The sequence below is a fragment of the Zootoca vivipara genome, chromosome 6 (assembly GCF_963506605.1).
Source record: "Zootoca vivipara chromosome 6, rZooViv1.1, whole genome shotgun sequence".
Taxonomy (NCBI): Eukaryota; Metazoa; Chordata; class Lepidosauria; order Squamata; family Lacertidae; genus Zootoca; species Zootoca vivipara.
Genome location: NC_083281.1, coordinates 16,588,282 through 16,608,923, shown reverse-complemented (window position 1 = coordinate 16,608,923; position 20,642 = coordinate 16,588,282). Strand labels below are relative to the sequence as shown.

At 45.9% G+C, this 20,642-nt stretch overlaps 1 protein-coding gene across 1 annotated transcript; it reads right to left on the bottom strand.

The window, feature by feature from the left end:
• Positions 1-4,828: 4,828 nt before the first annotated feature.
• LOC118086148 (cytochrome P450 2A13-like) lies at positions 4,829-18,127 on the bottom strand. Its single transcript, XM_060275500.1, has 9 exons — positions 17,948-18,127; positions 17,558-17,720; positions 17,023-17,172; positions 16,529-16,689; positions 15,569-15,745; positions 14,682-14,823; positions 14,359-14,546; positions 5,304-5,445; positions 4,829-5,212 (listed from the first exon to the last, which is right to left on the bottom strand). Exons 1-9 carry the CDS (start codon positions 18,125-18,127, stop codon positions 5,031-5,033), a joined length of 1,485 nt encoding a protein of 494 aa, XP_060131483.1. The 3' UTR covers positions 4,829-5,030.
• Positions 18,128-20,642: the final 2,515 nt, after the last annotated feature.

Here is a 20,642-nt window from a genome sequence, read left to right as displayed (position 1 = left end):
CTGGAACAGATGGCCAAGCATTCCAAAGGAAGTGAGATAGTAGTAATGGGGGATTTCAACTATCCTGATATTTGTTGGATGTCAAACTCAGCCAAGAGCATAAGGTCGAACAGATTCCTCACTGGCCTTGCAGACAACTTCATTGTCCAGAAAGTGGGAGAAGCAACAAGAGGATCAGCCATTTTAGATCTGGTCCTAACCAATAGTGATGACTTGGTTAGTGGGGTAGAAGTGGCAGGATCATTAGGTGGGAGTGACCATGCTCTTCTGGAGTTTATTATCCAGCGGAAAGGAGCAACCAAGCATACTAAGGTCCAAATTCTAGACTTTAAGAAAGCCGACTTCGGAAAACTTAGGGAAACGCTGGGTGAAATCCCATGGACAGTAATACTAAAAGGGAAGGGAGTTCATGATGGTTGGGAGTTTGTTAAAAGGGAGATATTAAAAGCACAACTTCAGGCAATACCAATGAGACGGAAACATGGAAGGTGCCTAAAGAAGCCAGGCTGGCTATCTAAAGAACTTTTGACTGAGTTAAGATTTAAAAGGGATATGTACAAAAAATGGAAAAGGGGGGAAATCTCCAGAGAGGAATTCAAACATATAGCCAGCACGTGTAGAGGCAAAGTCAGAAAAGCTAAAGCACAGAATGAACTCAGGCTCGCCAGAGAGGTTAAAAGCAACAAAAAGGGCTTTTATGGGTATGTCCGTAGCAAAAGGAAAAACAAGGAAACAGTGGGGTCACTCAGAGGAGAACATGGTGAAATGCAAACAGGGGACAGAGAAAGGGCAGAACTCCTCGATGCCTTCTTTGCCTCAGCCTTCTCCAAGAAAGAAAACAACGCCCGACCTGAAGAATATGGAGCAGATGATTCAGCAGGGGAAACACAGCCCAGAATAAGTAAGGAGGTAGTACAAGAATACTTGGCTAGTTTAGATGTATTCAAGTCTCCAGGGCCAGATGAACTACATCCAAGAGTATTAAAAGAACTGGCAGAGGTGATTTCAGAACCACTGGCAATAATCTTTGAAAATTCCTGGAGAACAGGCGAAGTTCCAGCAGACTGGAGGAGGGCAAATGTTGTCCCTATTTTCAAAAAGGGGAAAAGAGAGGACCCAAACAATTACCGCCCAGTCAGCCTGACATCAATACCAGGAAAGATTCTAGAGCAGATCATTAAGCAAACAGTCTGTGAGCACCTAGAAAGAAACTCTGTGATCACTAAAAGTCAGCATGGGTTCCTGAAAAATAAGTCATGTCAGACTAATCTGATCTCATTTTTTGACAGAATTACAAGCCTGGTAGATGAAGGGAACACTGTGGATGTAGCCTATCTTGATTTCAGCAAGGCCTTTGACAAAGTGCCCCATGGTATTCTTGTAAAGAAGCTGGTAAAATGTGGGCTAGACAATGCTACCATTCAGTGGATTTGTAACTGGCTTACTGACCGAACCCAAAGGGTGCTCATCAATGGCTCCTCCTCATCCTGGAGAGTAGTGACTAGTGGGGTGCCACAGGGTTCTGTCTTGGGCCCAGTCTTGTTCAACATCTTTATCAATGACTTGGATGATGGGCTTGAGGGAATCCTGAGCAAGTTTGCAGATGACACCAAATTGGGAGGGGTGGCTAACACCCCAGAGGACAGGATCACACTTCAGAATGACCTTAACAGATTAGACAACTGGGCCAAAGCAAACAAGATGAATTTTAACAAGGAGAAATGTAAAGTACTACACTTGGGCAAAAAAAATGAAAGGCACAAATATAGGATGGGAGACACCTGGCTTGAGAGCAGTACATGTGAAAAGGATCTAGGAGTCTTGGTTGACCACAAACTTGACATGAGTCAGCAGTGTGATGCAGCAGCTAAAAAAGCCAATGCAATTCTGGGTTGCATCAATAGGAGTATAGCATCTAGATCAAGGGAAGTAATAGTACCACTGTATTCTGCTCTGGTCAGACCTCACCTGGAGTACTGTGTCCAGTTCTGGGCACCACAGTTCAAGAAGGATATTGACAAGCTGGAACGTGTCCAGAAGAGGGCAACCAAAATGGTCAAAGGCCTGGAAACGATGCCTTATGCGGAACGGCTTAGGGAGCTGGGTATGTTTAGCCTGGAGAAGAGAAGGTTAAGGGGTGATATGATAGCCATGTTCAAATATATAAAAGGATGTCATATAGAGGAGGGAGAAAGATTGTTTTCTGCTGCTCCAGAGAAGCGGACACGGAGCAACGGATTCAAACTACAAGAAAGAAAATTCCACCTAAACATTAGGAAGAACTTCCTGACAGTAAGAGCTGTTCGGCAGTGGAATTTGCTGCCAAGGAGTGTGGTGGAGTCTCCTTCTTTGGAGGTCTTTAAGCAGAGGCTTGACAGCCATCTGTCAGGAATGCTTTGATGGTGTTTCCTGCTTGGCAGGGGGTTGGACTGGATGGCCCTTGTGGTCTCTTCCAACTCTATGATTCTATGATTCTATTCTATGATTCTATGATTCAATATTTGTCTATGTGATTACATTTGGCGATTTCCCTCTTTAAGTTACAGGTAGGTAGCCATGTTGGTCTGACGTAGTCAAAACAAAATAAAAAAAATCCTTCCAGCAGCACCTTAAAGACCAACTAAGTTTTTTATTTTGGTATGAGCTTTCGTGTGCATGCACACTTCTTCAGATACACTGAAATAGAAGTCCCCAGATGCTTATATGTAGAGAAAGGGTGGGTGGTGGAAATGGGTGATTGACTGACTGATAGCTGTTGACGACTGTAAACAACTGCAAATGGTCTTGCATGAAAAAGCAAGGGGTGAGATGACTAAAGATCACTTTATCATGTCTAATGAGATAAGAATCCAACGTCTCTGTTCAAACCAGGTCTCTCCATCGTTTTAAGCTTGGTGAAAAATAAGTTTTTATTTTGGTATTTATTTGGTATGAGCTTTCGTGTGCATGCATTCAGATACACTGAAACAGAAGCAACCAGACCCTTATGTATATTCAGAGGGTGGGGGGTGGGGGTGATGGGAATGGGTGATGGGCTGATAGGAGTGGTAAACCTGTAGATGACTGTTAACGACTGTTAATGACTGCAATTGGTCTTGTGGGGGGAAAGCAAGGGCTGAGGTGCTAAGGAAAGCTTGATCATGTATAATGAGATAAGGATCCTATGTCTCTGTTCAAACCAGGTCCCTCCATGGTTTTAAGCTTGCTAATGAGTTGCAATTCAGCAACTTCTCTTTCCAGTCTGTTTCTGAAATTCTTTTGTAGCAAGACAGCTACTTTGAGATCTTGTATAGAATGTCCTGGGAGATTGAAGTGTTCTCCTACTGGTTTCTCTGTCTTGTGGTTCCTGATGTCAGATTTATGTCCATTTATCCTTTGGCGTAGGCTTTGGCCTGTTTGTCCAATATAGAGAGCTGAAGGGCACTGTTGGCATTTGATGGCATACACAATGTTAGAGGATGAGCAATTAAATAGTCCTGAGATGCCAACAGTGCATCCCCTCCCCACCCTTTCTCTACATATAAGCGTCTGGTGACTTCTATTTCAGTGTATCTGAAGAAGTGTGCATGAACACAAAAGCTCATACCAAAAACAACAACAAAAAAACACACACTTAGTTGGTCTTTAAGGTGCTGCTGGAAGGAATTTTTTTTATTTTGTTCCCTCTTTAAGAAATGACTACCAGACTTATGAAAGCAAGTGAGACTAAAAAACTTGCATTTGTTGATATAATAAGGTTTTAATAACTCTAACAATTACTATGTGTGGAAATGATTGCAAAAACAAAAACAAACGGACAATCAAAGCCTTTGTCTCTTGGTTTCTTGGAAGAAGATTAAAAGACCCCCCGATTTATTATACTGGAGTAGAAGAGACACCTCATTAACAACTGGAGAAATGCCAAAGAACTTTGGATATCTGCTTGGGAGGTTTGTGGCACAGTATTAATTCAGCAAGGAGCCAGGAGTGAAACCGAAAGTAGACTGACCAGCTAGCTGAAATAAATTATATTGCTATTGGGTGTGTGTGTGTTAAACCTCTAACATTTTATTTTTCGATACTTGTACTTCCAGTTTACTAGGAGCAACATTGAGCAGATGCCATGATTTGATTTTATCTGGACTGTGTGTCGATATCGCAGCTACCTGCAGTGGAAGGTTCCTGGACTGATTCGGCAGAAACACCAGTTTGTGAAGAGAGGATGTGAATTGACAGAGGGGAATCTTGGACTACAGATTTGGACTATAAAGAAGACTAAAGACATAAAATCCACACAGAAATATTTTATTTGGACTTAAACTCACTTGCAAAGAGGCTGCTGAAAATAATGAGGGGTTAACACCAGAATATATTAAGGGAATTATTGTAATATTTTGAAATGCAGTAGAACTATGAGATGATTAGGATTCCCTCCGATCTCGAAGCATGGGAAGCCAGATAATAATGATAATAATAATAATTTATAATTAGGCATAACATTGGGATTGTTTGATTATTGGATAATGTGTATAATTCAGAATATATGATTTGGTTTGATTGGAAATTTTTAATAAATATTATTTTTTTAAAAACAAAACAGTCAGGGGGCATAAAATGGAGGGTAGAGTCAACTGTTCTACTAAAAAGTGGAGTGAAATGACAGCTCCAAAGTGAAATCTGTAATCTCTTTATTCACAACATGGCAATAGCAGACAGCATTAGAATTTTGTGGGGTGATTTTACAGCTGGGGTTTGCGTATGCCTTATAAATAGAAATGCAGGCAAAAGAAGATAATAGAGAACCAAGACAAAATATTTGATCTTACAGCTTCCTCAATTAGGGGTGCAGCAGAAAAATAAACATTCACAAGATACTAATATACTAAATATGTAGACAAAGAAAATAATTCCAGAAAATAGAAAAATGTTAAACATTGTCATTGCTAAAATTATGGTGGTGCGGACATTAGATTGTGTATGTGTGTACCTGCCTTTAGGTGGCCAAGGTGGGTGACGATGGGATTCTGCTTCTCCAAGACACCTGACCACCTTCAGAGTGGAATGGCACACATTTCATAAAAATGCGGAAGGGTGGCAAGGCCAACCAGCATGGGAGAAATTTCGAGCTTTTCAGGTGGGATGGGAGATTTGAGGCGGAAGTTCTGCAGGATGCTGGTGAGGATGAGGAAGAGTTCCATCCGAGCGAGGGGCTCCCCAAAGCAAGAGCGTTTCCCTAGGAAAGAGGAGGAAGGTGAATACAGGCTTCCAGGGGGCTGTTATAAAGGGCTTGGCAGTACCTTGGAAAGGGAAGGGGCCTCACTCACCAACCGAGAAAGGCATAAAAGCCTTATTCTTCTTGAACTGCCCATTGTCATCCAGGAAATGTTGGGGGTCAAACACATCCGGTCTTGCAAAATGTTTGGGGTCTCTCAGCACAGATCCAAGCACAGGGAAGACTTCAGTCCCCTGAACAAGAGAGGGAGAGAATCTTAGCATCATAGAATTGCAGAGCTGGATAGGATCTTGTGGGCCATCTAGTGGAGCCACCTGTGACGAAGAAATCTCAACTAAAGCATCCATTACAGATGGCCATCCAACCTCTGTTGAAAAACCTTAATGGAAAGAGATTCCACCACCTTCTGAAGGAGCGCTTTCCACAGCCCCAAAGCTATTACCCTCAAAGAGTTCTTCCTGATGAGAAGGGAAGGGGGAAATGTTTAGAATTAAACCCCTTTAAGCCCTATAACTACCAACACTCCTTTGAGGAAGGCAGCACGAGCAGATGTGGAAGCAACGCCAAATCATCTGGCTGGGCTCTTTTTTTTTAATATTTTTATTAACGGTTTTCTCAGTTTACAAAGACGTGTACAATGTCTCTCATAACATTTTTACAGATCAGTTTCAATTGTTGAGACATTGGGGAGGAAAAGGGGGGGAGCGGTAGATAAGGGAAGGGGGTGTGGCAATGTTTCTGTTTTACTTAATGTGTGTGGGGGGGGGGTTGTCAGCGTCGGTTGTGCAGGTTCTTTGTTGTGCATTTGTTTTCCTTTGGTGGTGAGAGTTGTTGGGGTTGGCCTAGGATATAGTTTTCTTTTGTGGTTGGCTGTGGTGGTCTGTTTTATGTGAGTGGGGTGGGTGGGTGTTCTGGGTCAGGTTAGCCAAATTGATTTGTATGCTGTTGGTGGATTTCTGTCATTTTCTTGTTGGGCTGTGTATGTGATGAAGGGGAGCCATATTGGTGTGAAGCCGTCTTCTTCTATTTGTCCCCGTGTCAATTTCAACTTATTGGTTAATTTTTCTAGTAGGGCTGTTTCCCATACCGCCTGGTACCATTGGTCCATGCTTACTCCTGACAGGTCTTTCCAGTGTCTGGTTATGGTGCTTCTGGTTGCTGAGAGTAAGTGGGTTATGAGTTCTTTGTGATGTAGATAGGCGTTATTGTCCTGGAAGATGTTTAGCAGGGCCAGTTCTGGGGTAAGTTCTAATGTTTGTTGGGTTATTTTACCTATTTCTCTTACGGTTGTTCTCCAGAATTGTTGGGTTTTGGGGCATTCCCACCACATGTGGAAATATGTGCCTGTTGAGGTGCATCCTCTCCAGCATTTTGATGAGGTTCCTGGGCGTATTAGTGCTAGTTTTCGTGGTGTTAGGTACCACCTGTAGATGGTTTTCAGAGTGAGTTCTTTCCTTTTTGCTGATATGGATTTAAAGGGGGGTTTAGACCACATTCTGGTCCATTGAGTGGGGTTAATCTCGTAGCCTATGTCGTCTTCCCATTGTTTTTTTATTGTGTCTGGGGGGTTTGTGGGATTTTGGAGCAGTATTTTATATATTGCAGATACCATCCCTTTGCCGTGACCCTTTGTTGTTAGGAGGAGATTTTCAAAGGGTGTCAGGGGTCTTGTTGCTGCTAGTTTTATTGCTGGCTTGTTTAAGAGGGCATGTAATTGGTGTTGTGCTAACCAGGGTATTTGGGTGTCTTCTAGTTTATCTTGTATTTCTTGTGTTGTCAGAGGTGTGTTATTTTTGTAAAAGTCTATTAGGCGGTGTAGGCCTTTGGTTTGCCAAGTTTTAGTTTGGATGTTTTGTGCTGCGTGGTGGAATAACGGATGGTAGACCAGGGGGAGTAGTGGGGATGTGGTTGGGGATAATTTGTCCGTTTCTGTTTTCCATGCCTTGAACATGGTTTGTGTGTACCTATTAAGTGTTGTGGGGATCTTTCTTAGTTTGTTTGGGAGAAATGGGTATGCTGTGGTGCAGGTACTTTCAATTGTGTCTCTCTCTAGGTGTATCCATTGTTTTGTCTCGTCTTCCAGTATATATGGGATTATATGTCGAATTTGGTTGGCCCTGTAATATGTTTCTATGTTAGGGATTCCCCATCCTCCCTGTGAGGTGGGGAGGTGCAGGTATTTGGTGCTTATTCTTGGTTTCTTATGTGAGAAGATGAAGGAGTGTAGTTTTCTCTGCCATCTGCGGAGTTGGATTGGGGGGATCCAGATTGGGAGGGTTTGGAATAAGTAGGTTAGTTTTGGGAGAGTGATCATTTTGATCATTGCCATTCTATCTGAGAGGGTGAAGTTCATGTTGTTCCATTTCTTTAGGTCCTTGTTTATTTGTCGCCACAAGGGTTTATAGTTGTGTAGGTATAATTTGTTGAGATTTTTGGTTATTTGTACCCCTAGGTATCTGAACTTGGTGTGACAGAGTTTTATTTTGGTGATATTAGTGAGTTCTTTCTGGGTGTGGGGAGGGGTATTGAAGCACATGGCTTCTGATTTTGCAAAGTTTACTCGCAGGCCTGACACCGTTGCAAATGTGTTGAGTTCTCTGGTTAGGGAGAGTGCTGTGTTTAAGGGGTCTGATGTTGTGACCATTAGGTCATCTGCAAAGAGCCCTAATTTATATGTTCTGCCTTTTATTTCCACTCCTTTGATGTCTGTGGCCGCGCGGATTCGGATTGCTAGCGGTTCTAGGGCTAGTATAAATAGGAAGGGGGATAGTGGGCATCCTTGTTTTGTGCCTCTTTGGATTTCTATGTTATTCGAGTCTATGTTGTTGATTCTGCATTTTGCTGAGGCTTCGGAGTATATTTGTTTGAGGATTTGTAGAAAGTTTGGGCCAAATTTCATGCTAGTTAGTACTGCTAACAGGTATTTCCATTCTAGGCAATCAAAGGCTTTGAGGATGTCTAGAGACATAATTGTCAGTGGGGTTTTGGTTGCCTTGCTGTGTTCGATTAGGTTCAGCAGTTTCCTGATGGGGTCTGTGATATTGCGACCGGGGACGAAGCCGGTCTGATCTGGGGCTACTAAGTTGCGTAAGAAGTTTTTTAGGCGGTTGGCCAGGATTGATGTGAATATCTTGTAGTCTTGGTTTATTAATGAGATTGGGCGATATGATTCAACTTTGAGGTTGTCCTTCAGTGGTTTTGGGATGGAGACTATTTTGGAGTGGGTCCAGGTTTGGGGGATGGGCCCCCCTTTCATGATGTCGTTAAATAGGCGGGTCATGTGTGGCATTAGGGGTTCTTTGAATTTCTTATAGAATTCTGCTGTGAAGCCGTCTGGGCCTGGGGCTTTGTGTGGTTTCAGGGTTTTGAGGACCTCGTCTATTTCCTCTGGGGTGATGGGCCTGTCCATGTATTCCTGTTCTTCATCTGTTAAGGTAGGCATGGTCATTCCTGCTATGAATTCTTTTATTTCCTTCTCAGGTGGGTTGCAGGAAGTGTATAGATTGGAGTAAAATTCTGCAAATTCTGAAGTTATTTCTTTGGGGGAGAATGTTGTGTTGCCGTCTTTTTTGGTGATGCAGTGTATTCTTGTTTTGAGTGTTCTTTTCCTACATCTATTTGCTAATAGTCTGGAGTTTTTCCCTCCATATTCGTAGAAGCGTTGTTTAGAATATAGAATGCTGATCATTGTTTTGTTGATTTCTAGGGAGTCTATTTCCCTTCTCTTTTGTTCTATGAGTTTAAGAAGTTTTTTGGATCCTGTTTGTTTGTAGCGAGATGAGAGGGTTGTAATGTCTTGTTCCATTGTACTAATCTTTGTGGAGGTTTGTTTTTTAAGGAGTGTTTTCTCTTTTATGCAAGCTCCTCTGGTGACTGCTTTCATTGCGTCCCATAGGAGGGGGGTTGTTATGTTGTTCACATCATTTTCTTTGAAGTAATTTTGAAGGGTTTTTGTGAGACTTTCTCTAATTTGTTTGTTTGTGGTTAGGATGGGGCTAAAGGACCATGATGGGGTACTATGTGTTCTCTCTCCTATTTTAATGGTGACTTCTACTGGGGCATGGTCTGTGATTTTAATGTTGCCTATGTTTGATGATTCCACCTGAGGGATTAGACTCTGTGTGAGCAGAATGCTGTCCAATCTGGACGTTGTGCCATGTCGTCCAGATTGGAATGTGTGGGTAGTGTCTCCCGGGTTTTGTTCACTCCAAATGTCGTAGAGACCCCTGTCTTTTAGCAGCTTTATTAACTTGTAAGAGTCCCTAGTTATTGGGGGTTTTCCGCGAAGAAAAGTTGCCCATGGGGTTGTAGATTGGATGTTTTTTAGGGATATGCCTTTCATATTTAGGTTGAGGTCGCCTCCTAGGATGGCTTCCCCTTCCATGAAGGAGAGAAGTTTGTTCAATGTCTTCTGGAAGAATTCTAGTTGTTTTGAGTTTGGAGCATATATAGAGCCGATTGTCAGTTTAATTTTGCCATCTAGTGTTCCTTTGATGAAAATGAATCTGCCCTTTTTGTCCTTCAGGACTGTTGTGGCTTTGAAGTTTAGGTCTTTATTAAGTATTACAGCAACTCCACGAGCCTTTCCTGAGCCTTGTGCCACCCATTGTTGACTGAAGCGGGGGTCGCTCAGAAGTTTGTTCCCTTTGGGGGGGTTGTGTACTTCTTGTAGGAAGGTGATGTGTGGTTTCATGGTGTTTATGTATGAGGTAATGCGTTTTCTTTTAATGGGGTTTCCCAACCCCCTCACATTTAATGTAATCGCTTTTAAGTTAGCCATCATGTCTATCTCTTGTGTAAGGCAAATCCTTGCCAACCCGTCCAGGTTGTCCTGTGTCTCTCACTATGTGTTGTTTGCTGAACCATTGGGGTTTCGCTGACCTAGGGTGTGGTGGGTAGGGGGCTAATGGGGTTGGAGTTAGGTTTGGGTTAGAGAGTGGGGGGTAAGTTGTATAGAGTTTCCTATGTGTAGGTTTATAGGCATTCGTTTGGGGTATTTTAGGCCGTTCGGCCCTTGGCCTGTTGGCCCTGGGTCTCAGCTGATGTGGAGGGCCGTGTCCAGAGACAGGCCTTCCCCCTTGTCGATTACGAGGGGGGGTGATCAGCGAGACGATGTAAAGCATCCTTGTGGCATGGATGTCAGGCATAGGGTTTGGGAACAATGTTGCCAGTATTAATAGCAACATCATTTTTGTGTTAGGGTGTCGGTGTGAGTGTTGGTGCGCTCTCTGGTGCCACCATTGTGCTGATTGGGTTTTATCTTTTAGCCTGATCGTAGGTTGGGTAGTGTAGGTTGCATTTGTTATTTTTCCTTAGAATGGATTGGGTGTGTGTGTTGAGGGTGTGTGTTATGAGTTGTTGGGTGGTGGGGTGTGTGGTTGAGATTGTCTGGACTGGTGTTGGAGTGGCGGTTTCTGTGGGGTTGTGGGGCTGGGGGGGAATGTTGTTGGTGTCAGTGCTTTTCTTAGCCTAGAGGGAAGGGGGGAGGGGGGGGAGAGTCACCAGTCCTTCCGCTTGAGATGTTTTCCGGCTGCTTCATTTTGCTGCAGTTGTTGTTGCAGTAGGGTCGTTCCTCTGTGCTGTGTTGACTTAGTCGGTCTTGGTCAGGCTTCTCGTGTCGTATGGTCGGCCGGATGGTTTCGCGCATGATGGTGTTGTTTGGTTGTATTTGCGTGCTTTGTGTTGCTCTTGATTCTTTGCCTTTTTCTTCTTGTTGTTCTGGACTTTCGTCCAGCCATTTGCTGTTGTTTCGTTGTCTTGGTCTTGGCTGTCGCTTGGTGGGTCCTCTTGAAGCCATTCCAGTGGGATGTTGAGTCCGAGGTCCTTCAGTAGCTGCCTGGCTTCCGTTTTGTTGGTAGCTGTGTGTTGTTTTGCGTTTTTTGTTGCAATGAGGCGGAAGGGGAAGCCCCATCGGTATTTGATCCCTGCTTCTTGGAGACTTCGGGTGCATGGGCGTAGGGTTTTCCTCCGGATTAGGGTATCTTGGGACAGATCTTGTAAGGCCAGTATGTTGTTGTTTTTGTATTGAAGGTTGGTCGAATTTCTAAGGTGGTTCCAGATTTCTTCTTTCTTCTTGTATCGTGCGAAGCACACGATGATGTCCCTTGGGGGTTCGCCGGGTTCTGGCATGGGTCTTAGAGCTCTGTGTGCCCTCTCCAGGTCATCTATCTCGATTTTCAGGTTTGGCACTGTGTCTCTTAGCCAGCTTACTATTAGGTGCGCTGGGCTTTTCTCTTCCGCTTTTTCCGGAAAGTTGCGAAAGCGGATGTTGCAGCGTCTATTCCGATCTTCAAGGTCCGCTTGTTTGATTTTCAGTTCTTCGTTTTCTGTTTCCAGTTCGTTCAGTTTCTTTTTTATATGTGTGTTTTCCTCCTGGTGTTGCTCTATTGCCCTTTTTTGTGTTTGGTTCTCGTTCTCCAGAGCTACCAGTTTGGATGTTAGTTCATTGACTTGTGCCTGTAGGGGGGCCACTGCGTCCTCCAGTTGTTTTGTGAACTGTTTTGTTAATTCTTTCGTTATTCTCTCTATTAGTCTTGTTTCCAGATCCCTCTGATCTTTTTTAGTCATCGGGTGGTCGTCTTCTTGGAGAGGCGTTACGTTCTCAGCACTGTTTGCCATGTTCCTGGTTGGTGTTGTCGTGGTTTCCCTGGGGTTTTCGGTTTGGGGTCTGCTTGGTGACTTCTTGGAGTAGGGTTTGTTGTGATTGGGAGTCGTGGTGTTAGGTTGTTGGATTGATCAGGCGTTGATTGGTGGCTATTCAGAGCGTTTGAATTAGGCGGTCATTTGTGTGTCGCCTGGGTTGTGTTTGCAAGCTTCTCTGGAGTTCTCGCGTTCTCCTCAGTGGTGCACCCTCGTGTGTTCAGGGGGGGGTGTTGGGGTCCAGTTGGGGGTTCTGGATCCACAACAGGTAATTAAGGGATTTGAGAGTGGCAGGATTGTTTTCAGGTAGATTTAAGCAGAACTGTATAGTGTCAGAGGGTGGGAAAGAGGAGGGAGAGGAGATTTAGGAGGAGGGAAAAGAAGGGGGAGAGGGGGAGGGATAGGAGATTGGAAGGTAGATGGGGGTTGGAGGGAAGTGGGGGAGTGGGGGGGGAGGGAAGGAGTGAAAGGGCGGTAGAGAGAGAGGGAGAGAGGGGGGAGGGAAGGGAGGAGGGAAAGTAGTAGCAGTGATGGTTTATTGTATTGGTGCTTTTAGGTTTGATGTGGGGTAAGGGTTTGCTGGGGGGGTTGTTGATGAAAGCGGGTGGAGGTATGGGTATGTAGTTTTAGGGGTTAAGGGGGGAGGGAGCAGGGAACAGGCAAACTTAAAGTGAGGTATTAATTGGGAGCTGGGGCTGGGCTGGGGAACAGTGTGAGGGATGGGGGTATTAGCAATCAATCAAAGTAGGGATGACTGCAGCGGCAGTGGTCCCCTTTTTGACAGAGAGATGCTGGGATCAGGTGTGGGGTGGATTTAGGGAGTGAAATAAAATAAAGTGGTCAGACAGGCGTGGGGGCGGGCGGGAAATGGGGTGGGGAGAGTGGGGAGAGGGAGATGCGTAGAAGGGGGTGGTTGGGTGTTAGTAACTAAGGGGGGGTTCTGTGTGTTAAGGGTGGGAGTGGGATGTTATTGGTGTAAAGATGCTGGTGGGGGGGGAGAAGAGTAAAGGGGGGTTAAAAAGTAAAATGGAGATAAAAATATAAGTGGTATATATATCCAAAAATATGAGTGATATATATAGCCGAAAATGAGATATAAAAAGCAAAATTATGTGGAGGAGGTGGCTGCAGTCGCAGCGCCCCCCTTAAAAAGGGAGATATTAATAAATAAAAAAGGAGGAAGAAAAGAAAAAGGAAGGGGGGAAAATTGGAGGGGGGGGGCTTTCCTGTTTATATTTTGTTTTCCAAGTTAGAAGGACTGGAGAGTGCTGGGGGGGGGTGTTAAAAATAACAATAGAGATTGGAAAATAAGAGTAATATAAAAATTGAAAAGATGAAAAAGATAGTTGGGGGGGGGGAATTGGAGAAGCAACACAAAACAAAAACAAAGACAAAAAATAAACTGAGATCTCCTTAGGTGATCTCAAGCAGTGTTATTTCTCCCTCCGGGAGTCCTCCCTCGCGCTGCTTCTCTCTGGATCTCCCCCGTTAAGAGCAGCAATTAATATATGTATATATGTAGAAAAGAAAAGGAAAAAATAGGGGGGGGGGTTAGAAAAAATTTAGAAAAAGAAAATAATGGTGATAATAATAAAAAATTAGAGGAAAATATTTTTAAAAATTTCAAAAAATTGCAAAAGCTGTGTCTTTTCGAACGGGCCTCGTTGGTGGGGTGAGAGGGCCTGGTTTTTGCCTCGTGTTTCCCCCACGGCCTTTGTCCTCCTACCTCGCCTCTTCTTCCTCGTTAGTGGCAGTGGTCTTTCGGCGGGGCTTGTGGACCAGGGTGCGACGGTAGGACCGAGGCCCCTCGCCTCAGCGGGTTTTTTCTCCCTCTTCTCTCTTCGTCTCAGTGAGGGAGAGGGCGGCTGCAGCCGCGGCCGCTGCGGTGGTCTTGATGGCTCTTTCTCTCTCTCTCCTCCCTTTGTCCCAGGAGGGGAGGGTGATGGCGGCAGCGCGCTCGGGTGGTCTCCCTTTTTTTCGGAGCGTCGGCACTCCGGGGTGCAAGCCCCAGCACGCTCAGGGGTTCTCCCTCTCTGCCGGAGTGTCGGCGCTCCGCGTTGCAAGCCCCAGCACGCTCAGGGGCTCTCCCTTTCTGCCGGAGCGTCGGCGCTCCGCGTTGCAAGCCCCAGCACGCTCAGGGGCTCTCCCTTTCTGCCGGAGCGTCGGCGCTCCGCGTTCCAAGCCCCAGCGCGCTCGGGGGCTATCCCGATCCGGCGCGGTCGCTGGGGAGGGGAGTCGGCGGCTCTCCGGGCAGTCCACCGGGACCACTGGACTCCTGTGCAGCGGCAGCTGCAGTCTCGGTGGTTTCCTGCTGTCCGGGGGCTACTTTCATCTGGCTGGGCTCTTCAGGTCTTATTTTGGATTTGACTCGGATACCCCCACAATGATGATGGCAGACAGGTCAGAGACAGAGGTGCCTCAGGGGAATTTGCTAGCCCACAAAACTTGTCTGGAAAATGTAATGAAGGGCGGAGTCTAAGGCTCAGGAATGAATTAAACCACAGTACCTTGGGAATGGCGTATCCCCGGAACTTGGTATCACAGGTCACACGTCTTGCTAACCCTGCTGGGACCAGATCTGAGAATCTCTGGATCTCGTGGATCACAGCATCTGTATAGGGCATCAGGGGACGGTCATCCATGTTGGGAATGCGATTCCGACCAATCACACGTTCAATCTCGTTGTGGATCTTCTCTGTTGAGAAATCAGCAGGATGTGACAAAAAGTGTCCATTTGCACCTTCCGGGGAGCTAAACAGGAATCCCAGTTCATAACTGGCAAAAACACAGATGTTTCTCCACCCCCCTTTTCAACTGCTTCTGCATTCACCTTCAATCTCCGGGTATTTCAGCAGAAGAAGAATCCCATAGCGCAAGGTGGTGCTTACTGTTTCTGTGCCAGCAAAGAAGACATTGAGGGTTGTAATAATGAGATTTTCTAGGAAGAACTCTGAGTTTGGATTTTCTTTTTCCTAGCAAGAAGAAAAATGGGGAAAGAGGATATTTCACAGATTATATCTTGGGATAGACTACAATCTGACTGCCTCCTGTCTATGAAGCTCTCTCCCCCCCCTAATGATTGGCTGAGCTGCAGTGATGTCATGCTCAATCCAATGAGGGGAAGGGGCAGTCATGGGGTGCTGAAAAGGAGCCCAGTGATTGTGTGGGGAACAGAGGGTTGAGTGGAGTGGGAGGAAGGTGTAACACATTCCTTTTGTGCAGAAAGGTTACAGAGGCAAAGGAGAAGTGCCTGCTGAATCAGGCCCATCTATTTCAGCTTCTTGTTTTCACAGGAGCCATCCAGATGCCCCGCTGGGAAGGAGGGTTCGAGCAGAAGAGTACTCTCCCCTCCCATGGTTTCCAACAACTGGTATTGCAACCAACATTGCAACCAACCCGTCGAGAGCAGGTTACATCCATCCTGGCCAGTAGCCTTCAGTAGAACATTCCCCATCAACGTGTGTAATCCTCTTTTAAAGCCATCTAAGTTTCAAACTTTTCCTGGTTCAAACAGGATCTACAGTTTCCTTACACAGAAATTGATCATAGTCTTTAGAACAGGCATCCCCAAACTTCGTCCCTCCAGATGTTTTGGACTACAATTCCCATCTTCCCCGACCACTGGTCCTGTTAGCTAGGGATGATGGGAGTTGTAGGCCAAAAAAATCTGGAGGGCCGCAGTTTGGGGATGCCTGCTTTAGAAGAACACAATCTTACCTGCTGCATTTTCACTAGGAAGCAATCAATAAAATCCCGAGGGTTGTTGGGGTCCAGGGTCTCCTTGTTTGCTTTTACCTTCTTCATAATAAACTCCTTCAGACCCAACAGCTTCTTGAAGGCTTTATCTTGTGGGCCAGGCAGGTGCTGCATGATGCCCGAGAACATGTCGTACAGCTGTGTGTGTTGGGTTTGGAGGAATGCAGAGTTCGGGGGAGGATGAGAGAGAAAAGATATTGAACAAAGTCAGTTGAGATTGATTTTGGGGGCAGGCAGAAGCAGGAGTTCCTCCCTCCCTTGGTTCTTCATTATCATGAAAGGTTTGGGAAAAACAGGAGGCTTGAAAGAAGGGAGACTGGAGAAGTGTCTCTCCAAGAAGAACAGACAGAAGGTACTCCTGACTCCACCCAGATATAACTTGGTGCTGACTAAGCCATAAACTCATCACAGACAAAACCTCAGGGCCTGACTTCTCCTCTTTGAGTGAGAAGGAAGGCAACATAGAGAAAGAATCAGGGGGTGAGGAGGAATTCAAGCTTCACTGCCTCAATCTGAGATTTGCTCTGGTTGAGGCAACGTTGTAAACTTGCTCCAGGCAGAGCCTGACCAGAGAGCAAGGCAGATAAGGAGTTGCAGCACCATGGAGAGCTCAGAGTGAGACGCTTGCTGCAACAGATATCAAAACCATTTTAAAGCCTTTCCCAAGTTCTGCCCACTTGTGGAGAACTTAGCTTCTGCTGGTATGGAAGACTGTAATATTGGCTTTTGTTTGTCAGGCTCACTCAGACCCCTGAATGTGATCTAGCTCCTTAGCTTCTAACCCTGTGTCTTGACTACTGGGGTAATGAGAGAGCCCCACCCAGTGGTGGCTGTCCTGCATACCATGCTTTGAGTAGATAAAGAGAAATTGCATTATTCACAAACTCACGATGGAAGTTCTCCACTTCCCCTCCAATTTACCTGTCCCCAAGAGGTGGAAGCAAACTCGAAGGTTTCCAGAATAGCGCGGAGCAAGAAGAGAAACTCGTGATCTTCATATTCAAAGCGGTTGCCAAAGGCGATGGAGCTGATGATGTTGGACACTGAGCGGCTCAGGACAAAAGTGGGGTCAAAGGGTTCACCTAGAAAGAGAGACCCCCAAGTCACTCAACCCTGGAGCAAATCAAGGCAAGCCTTTGCAAATCAACCCAGTCTTTAATGGTGTTTTCTTTTATCTGCAGATTTCTCCCTCGCTGTTCATCTAAAGTTCTCAAGGTGGCTTGCAGAATATTAATTAGAAGAGTATACACATAAAAACAACAATTAATACTTATTGTAAAAACTCATGAAACATCTTCTAAATTAAACCCAAAGATTCAGTTTATCAGCATTAAATTCCCAGTTATCCGTCAACAGTTACTATTCCTTGTAAGCCATTATGCCACATTTCTTGAAGATACCAAAACTGAGCTCACTTTTTGTTGCCCTTAGGGATTCCAGCAGGAAGTGGGTCTCCTCCTGGATCCGCTCTTCGGCGGATCTCTTTCCCATCCCAAAATTCTTCAGCGTCATGATGGAGAATCGGCGTAGCTGTTTGGCCCTTTCCCCATTACTGAAGGCAACCCCTGAGAAGCAAAGGAGGAGTAATGGGAAGGAGGAATAGGAGAATGTGCACTCAGTGGGAATGTGGCTGAAAACACACAGTGATGGAGATTCCCCCCCCCCACCTCCAACAAATAATAATGATGAAAACCTATTCATTTTCAAATCTTGTCCAGTTTTAAAGTTCAGAATCCACCTTTTGGGAGCACATCCCAGGATATGTGTGGTTTTTTTTAAATAGGTAGAGAGGCTCTCAGGCTCATTCACCTCCTCAGTAAAAAGGATATAACAATAATCTATGGCACAGAACCAGCATTGAGACTCTCCGGTGTTAAGCTTGCTAGAAGGTGCCATATAAATGCCAGTAAAAATGTGCTCAGGCCAAAAATTGCCCAAGAAGAGACTGACCGTAACCCCGGAAAAGCCAATTAAATAAGGCTTGCTCTCTACGGCCACCAAACTCTTCAGCCTGATCCACCAGGGCCTCCTTCACGGCATCGTATCCACACAAGACCACAATACGACGGGGCCCTAAGTGGATGGTGTAGACAGGACCATATTTCTCACGAATCTGTGAAAAGAGAGCACAAGGAGAGCCTGCTGGATCAAATTAAAAGGGAGCACATCTAGAGTCCAGTGTCCTGTTCTCAGAGAGACCAACCAGATGCCCCTTCTGGGAAACCTTCAAGCAGGACCCGAACGCAAGAGCGCTCTTTCCTCGTGTGGAGTGATCTTCATTAAGCAGCAGTATATAGAAACCATCAGAGAGTGGATAACTGACACATTATAGAAAGTTACCTTCATGAGTGAACGGTAGATATCACTTGTGTTGACTTGGAGCAGGTTCCCGATGAAGGGGAGGGGAGTTGGTCCAGGTGGCATCTGGCTTTTGCGGTGCATCTGCTGCCATGTTGAGAGGACCGTCAGGCAAGAGAGGCAGATGATCAGGATAAGGGCTGCTGCTGTCAGGAGATCCATGGGAAGGTTGCGGGTGGCCTGTGGAGCTCTACAGGCAATGTGTTACTGACAAGCTTGGAAGAGAAAATACCTGCCCAGCTCGGCTTGAGCCTGTTACATACCTTTGGAAGAACCCCCTCCTTGAAATTGTGCAACTTGTTTACTCTCTGCTCAATGTCTTCTTGCAAGTCAAGAGAAGACTTTCCAGAGCAAAGTTCAGATGGACAGATAGTGATGACAGGGAGTTGCCAGCTGAGAAAGAGGCTGCAAAGGGGTGTCTGTGGCAGTGATAGAGTAGTCCAGGGAGTCAATGATAGAGACAGAATCCCAGAATCAAATTCAAGGGCAGGCCCACATAAAGTGCATTGCGGTATTCACCAATAATGGTGCAAGCAGAACAGGAACAGGCAGGGGGAAAGCATCACCATTCATTGCACAGGAGGAATGCAACACCATTTGTCAAACTCAAACACACACACACACACACACACACACACACACACACACACAGAGTATATGAGCTTTTCTCAGGGAGAAGTTCACCAAATAAGCCAAGCATTGAAAGTGGGTGGTGACATGAGCAGGCATGGCCACATTTATCTTGAAAACCTTCAGAGTCCCTTTATTGGGGCCAACCCAGAATGTCACAAAATACTGCGCAAGCCTCTGAGCCCAGCAGGACTCTTTATCAGGCTGGAAGTTAAGCACAGCAAGGGCCACTGGAAATTATGTGGAGAAATATGATTTGGTATTAAAAACAAAAGGCCTGCCTTGATTTTTGCTGCATAGCCTTCAAAAAGGCATGGCTATGGAGGTTGTCATCTTGAGCACATGCACTTCAGAGATCCGTTTGCCAGAACACTCGGAAACTGGGGCATTTGAACAGAAATAGCACTGGGCCGGTTAGGCTGAGGGCTTCTTCCAGTGGACAGGAGAACGTTAGTGTGCAGTTCTCATAAGCTCACCTGAAAAGGGACATTTTAGAGTTGAGAAAAGACTCAGGAAAGGACAACCAAGATGATCAAGGAGATGGAGCAACTTCGCTATGTTGAAAGCGTGCAGCCTTTTTAGCTTAGATAAAAAGTAAGATGGGACCTGATACACAGGGCCGTCTTAAGCCTATGTGGTGCCCTGGCGCCGTGGTGCGAAGATCCCTCCGGCGCCCACCCCCTGTTTCCCAGCACAGCTGTCTGGCCTTAGGGCTGGCCCTGCTGATACAATTTTGAGGGAGAGTGGAGGCAAGGGCCCCCCCCCCGGGAGGAAGCCCCCCTGGGAGAATCTGTGGAAATTGAGGATTTCATACCTGGTGAGGAGGGATGGCGGCACTCCGCAGAAGAGGAAGAAGCAGATAGGGAAGAGGGAAGACCAGAGCAGGAGGAGGAAGGAGTTGAGGCAGAATCAGGGCCTTGTGAGGAGAGGAGTCAGCAGGCCCCCTCCCCTCCTGCCTTCACAGCTGTAGAGTGTAGAGCTGAGAAACGGAGGGAAGAATTGAAGGCAGCTGCCGCTCGTAAGAGGCATGATGAGTGCCGGCTGCTCCCTTCGCCAGCATTTGCAACTGCTGTGCTGAAGCACGTAGTTGTCCTGCTCCATCCTCTTCCTGATTCCAGTGTTCCTGACTTTAGCTCCTGACCTCAGCTTCTCCTGAGCCCTGGTACTGATACCCACCTTGGCTGGTTCTTGATGCGGACTGCTCCTGACTTTGGCTTCTCCTGACCCCCGGTGCTGATACCCGACTGCCCCTTCAGCACACCAACCTGTTGGTGCCCTAATACAAATGTTCTGCAGGAAAAGGGAGTCAAATGATATCTTCTTTTTGCCTTTTTAAAATGGGGAGTGTGGCAAATGTGTTTTAATCTTTAACAGGAAATTGGAAGAGGCCTGGCCCTAACTTCCTCTGACTCAGGCGGCTATACTTTATATCTGCTGGATATAAAGCAGATAAGGATATAGAGTGGTACCTTGGTTGTTGAATGTAATCTCTTCCGGAAGACCGTTCGAATTCTGAAATGTTTGACAACTGAGGCACAAAGGGCAGTTGGCAAAGTCAATGGAGTAAAAAGACAAACAAACAGCGAAAGCCGTTAAACTTCCAAGGTGTGCTCGGAAACGGAAGGAATTTCTTACGCGTTTTGAGCGTTAGGGTTTTGAAACATTCAGGTTCCGAGACACTCAAAAACTGAGGTACTACTGTAGCCCCCAAGTAGTCATATCTTTGAAGGAAGCAAAGGTGGCAATTTGAATTCCATTTCTTTCTGCTCATGCCTCTGTGAGCGTAGAATAGATAAATAAGGTTCAACAGTTAGGGGGCATGGACCTCCGGCTCATTGCCACTGAAGATGGCTGAAATTCCACCATCTCCATTTCACACGGGCAATTAGAGGGTGAGATGGGAGTAATCAGCCTCCCAAACTCCTCCAGGGCCGGAGGAAATAGTCTCATCTGCGGTCACCCAACACCTGGCCCCAATTCTGGAGGGACTAAGGGGATGGGGGCGGGGTGGGCGGTGCTGGATTGAAAGCCCCTGCACTATTCTTGC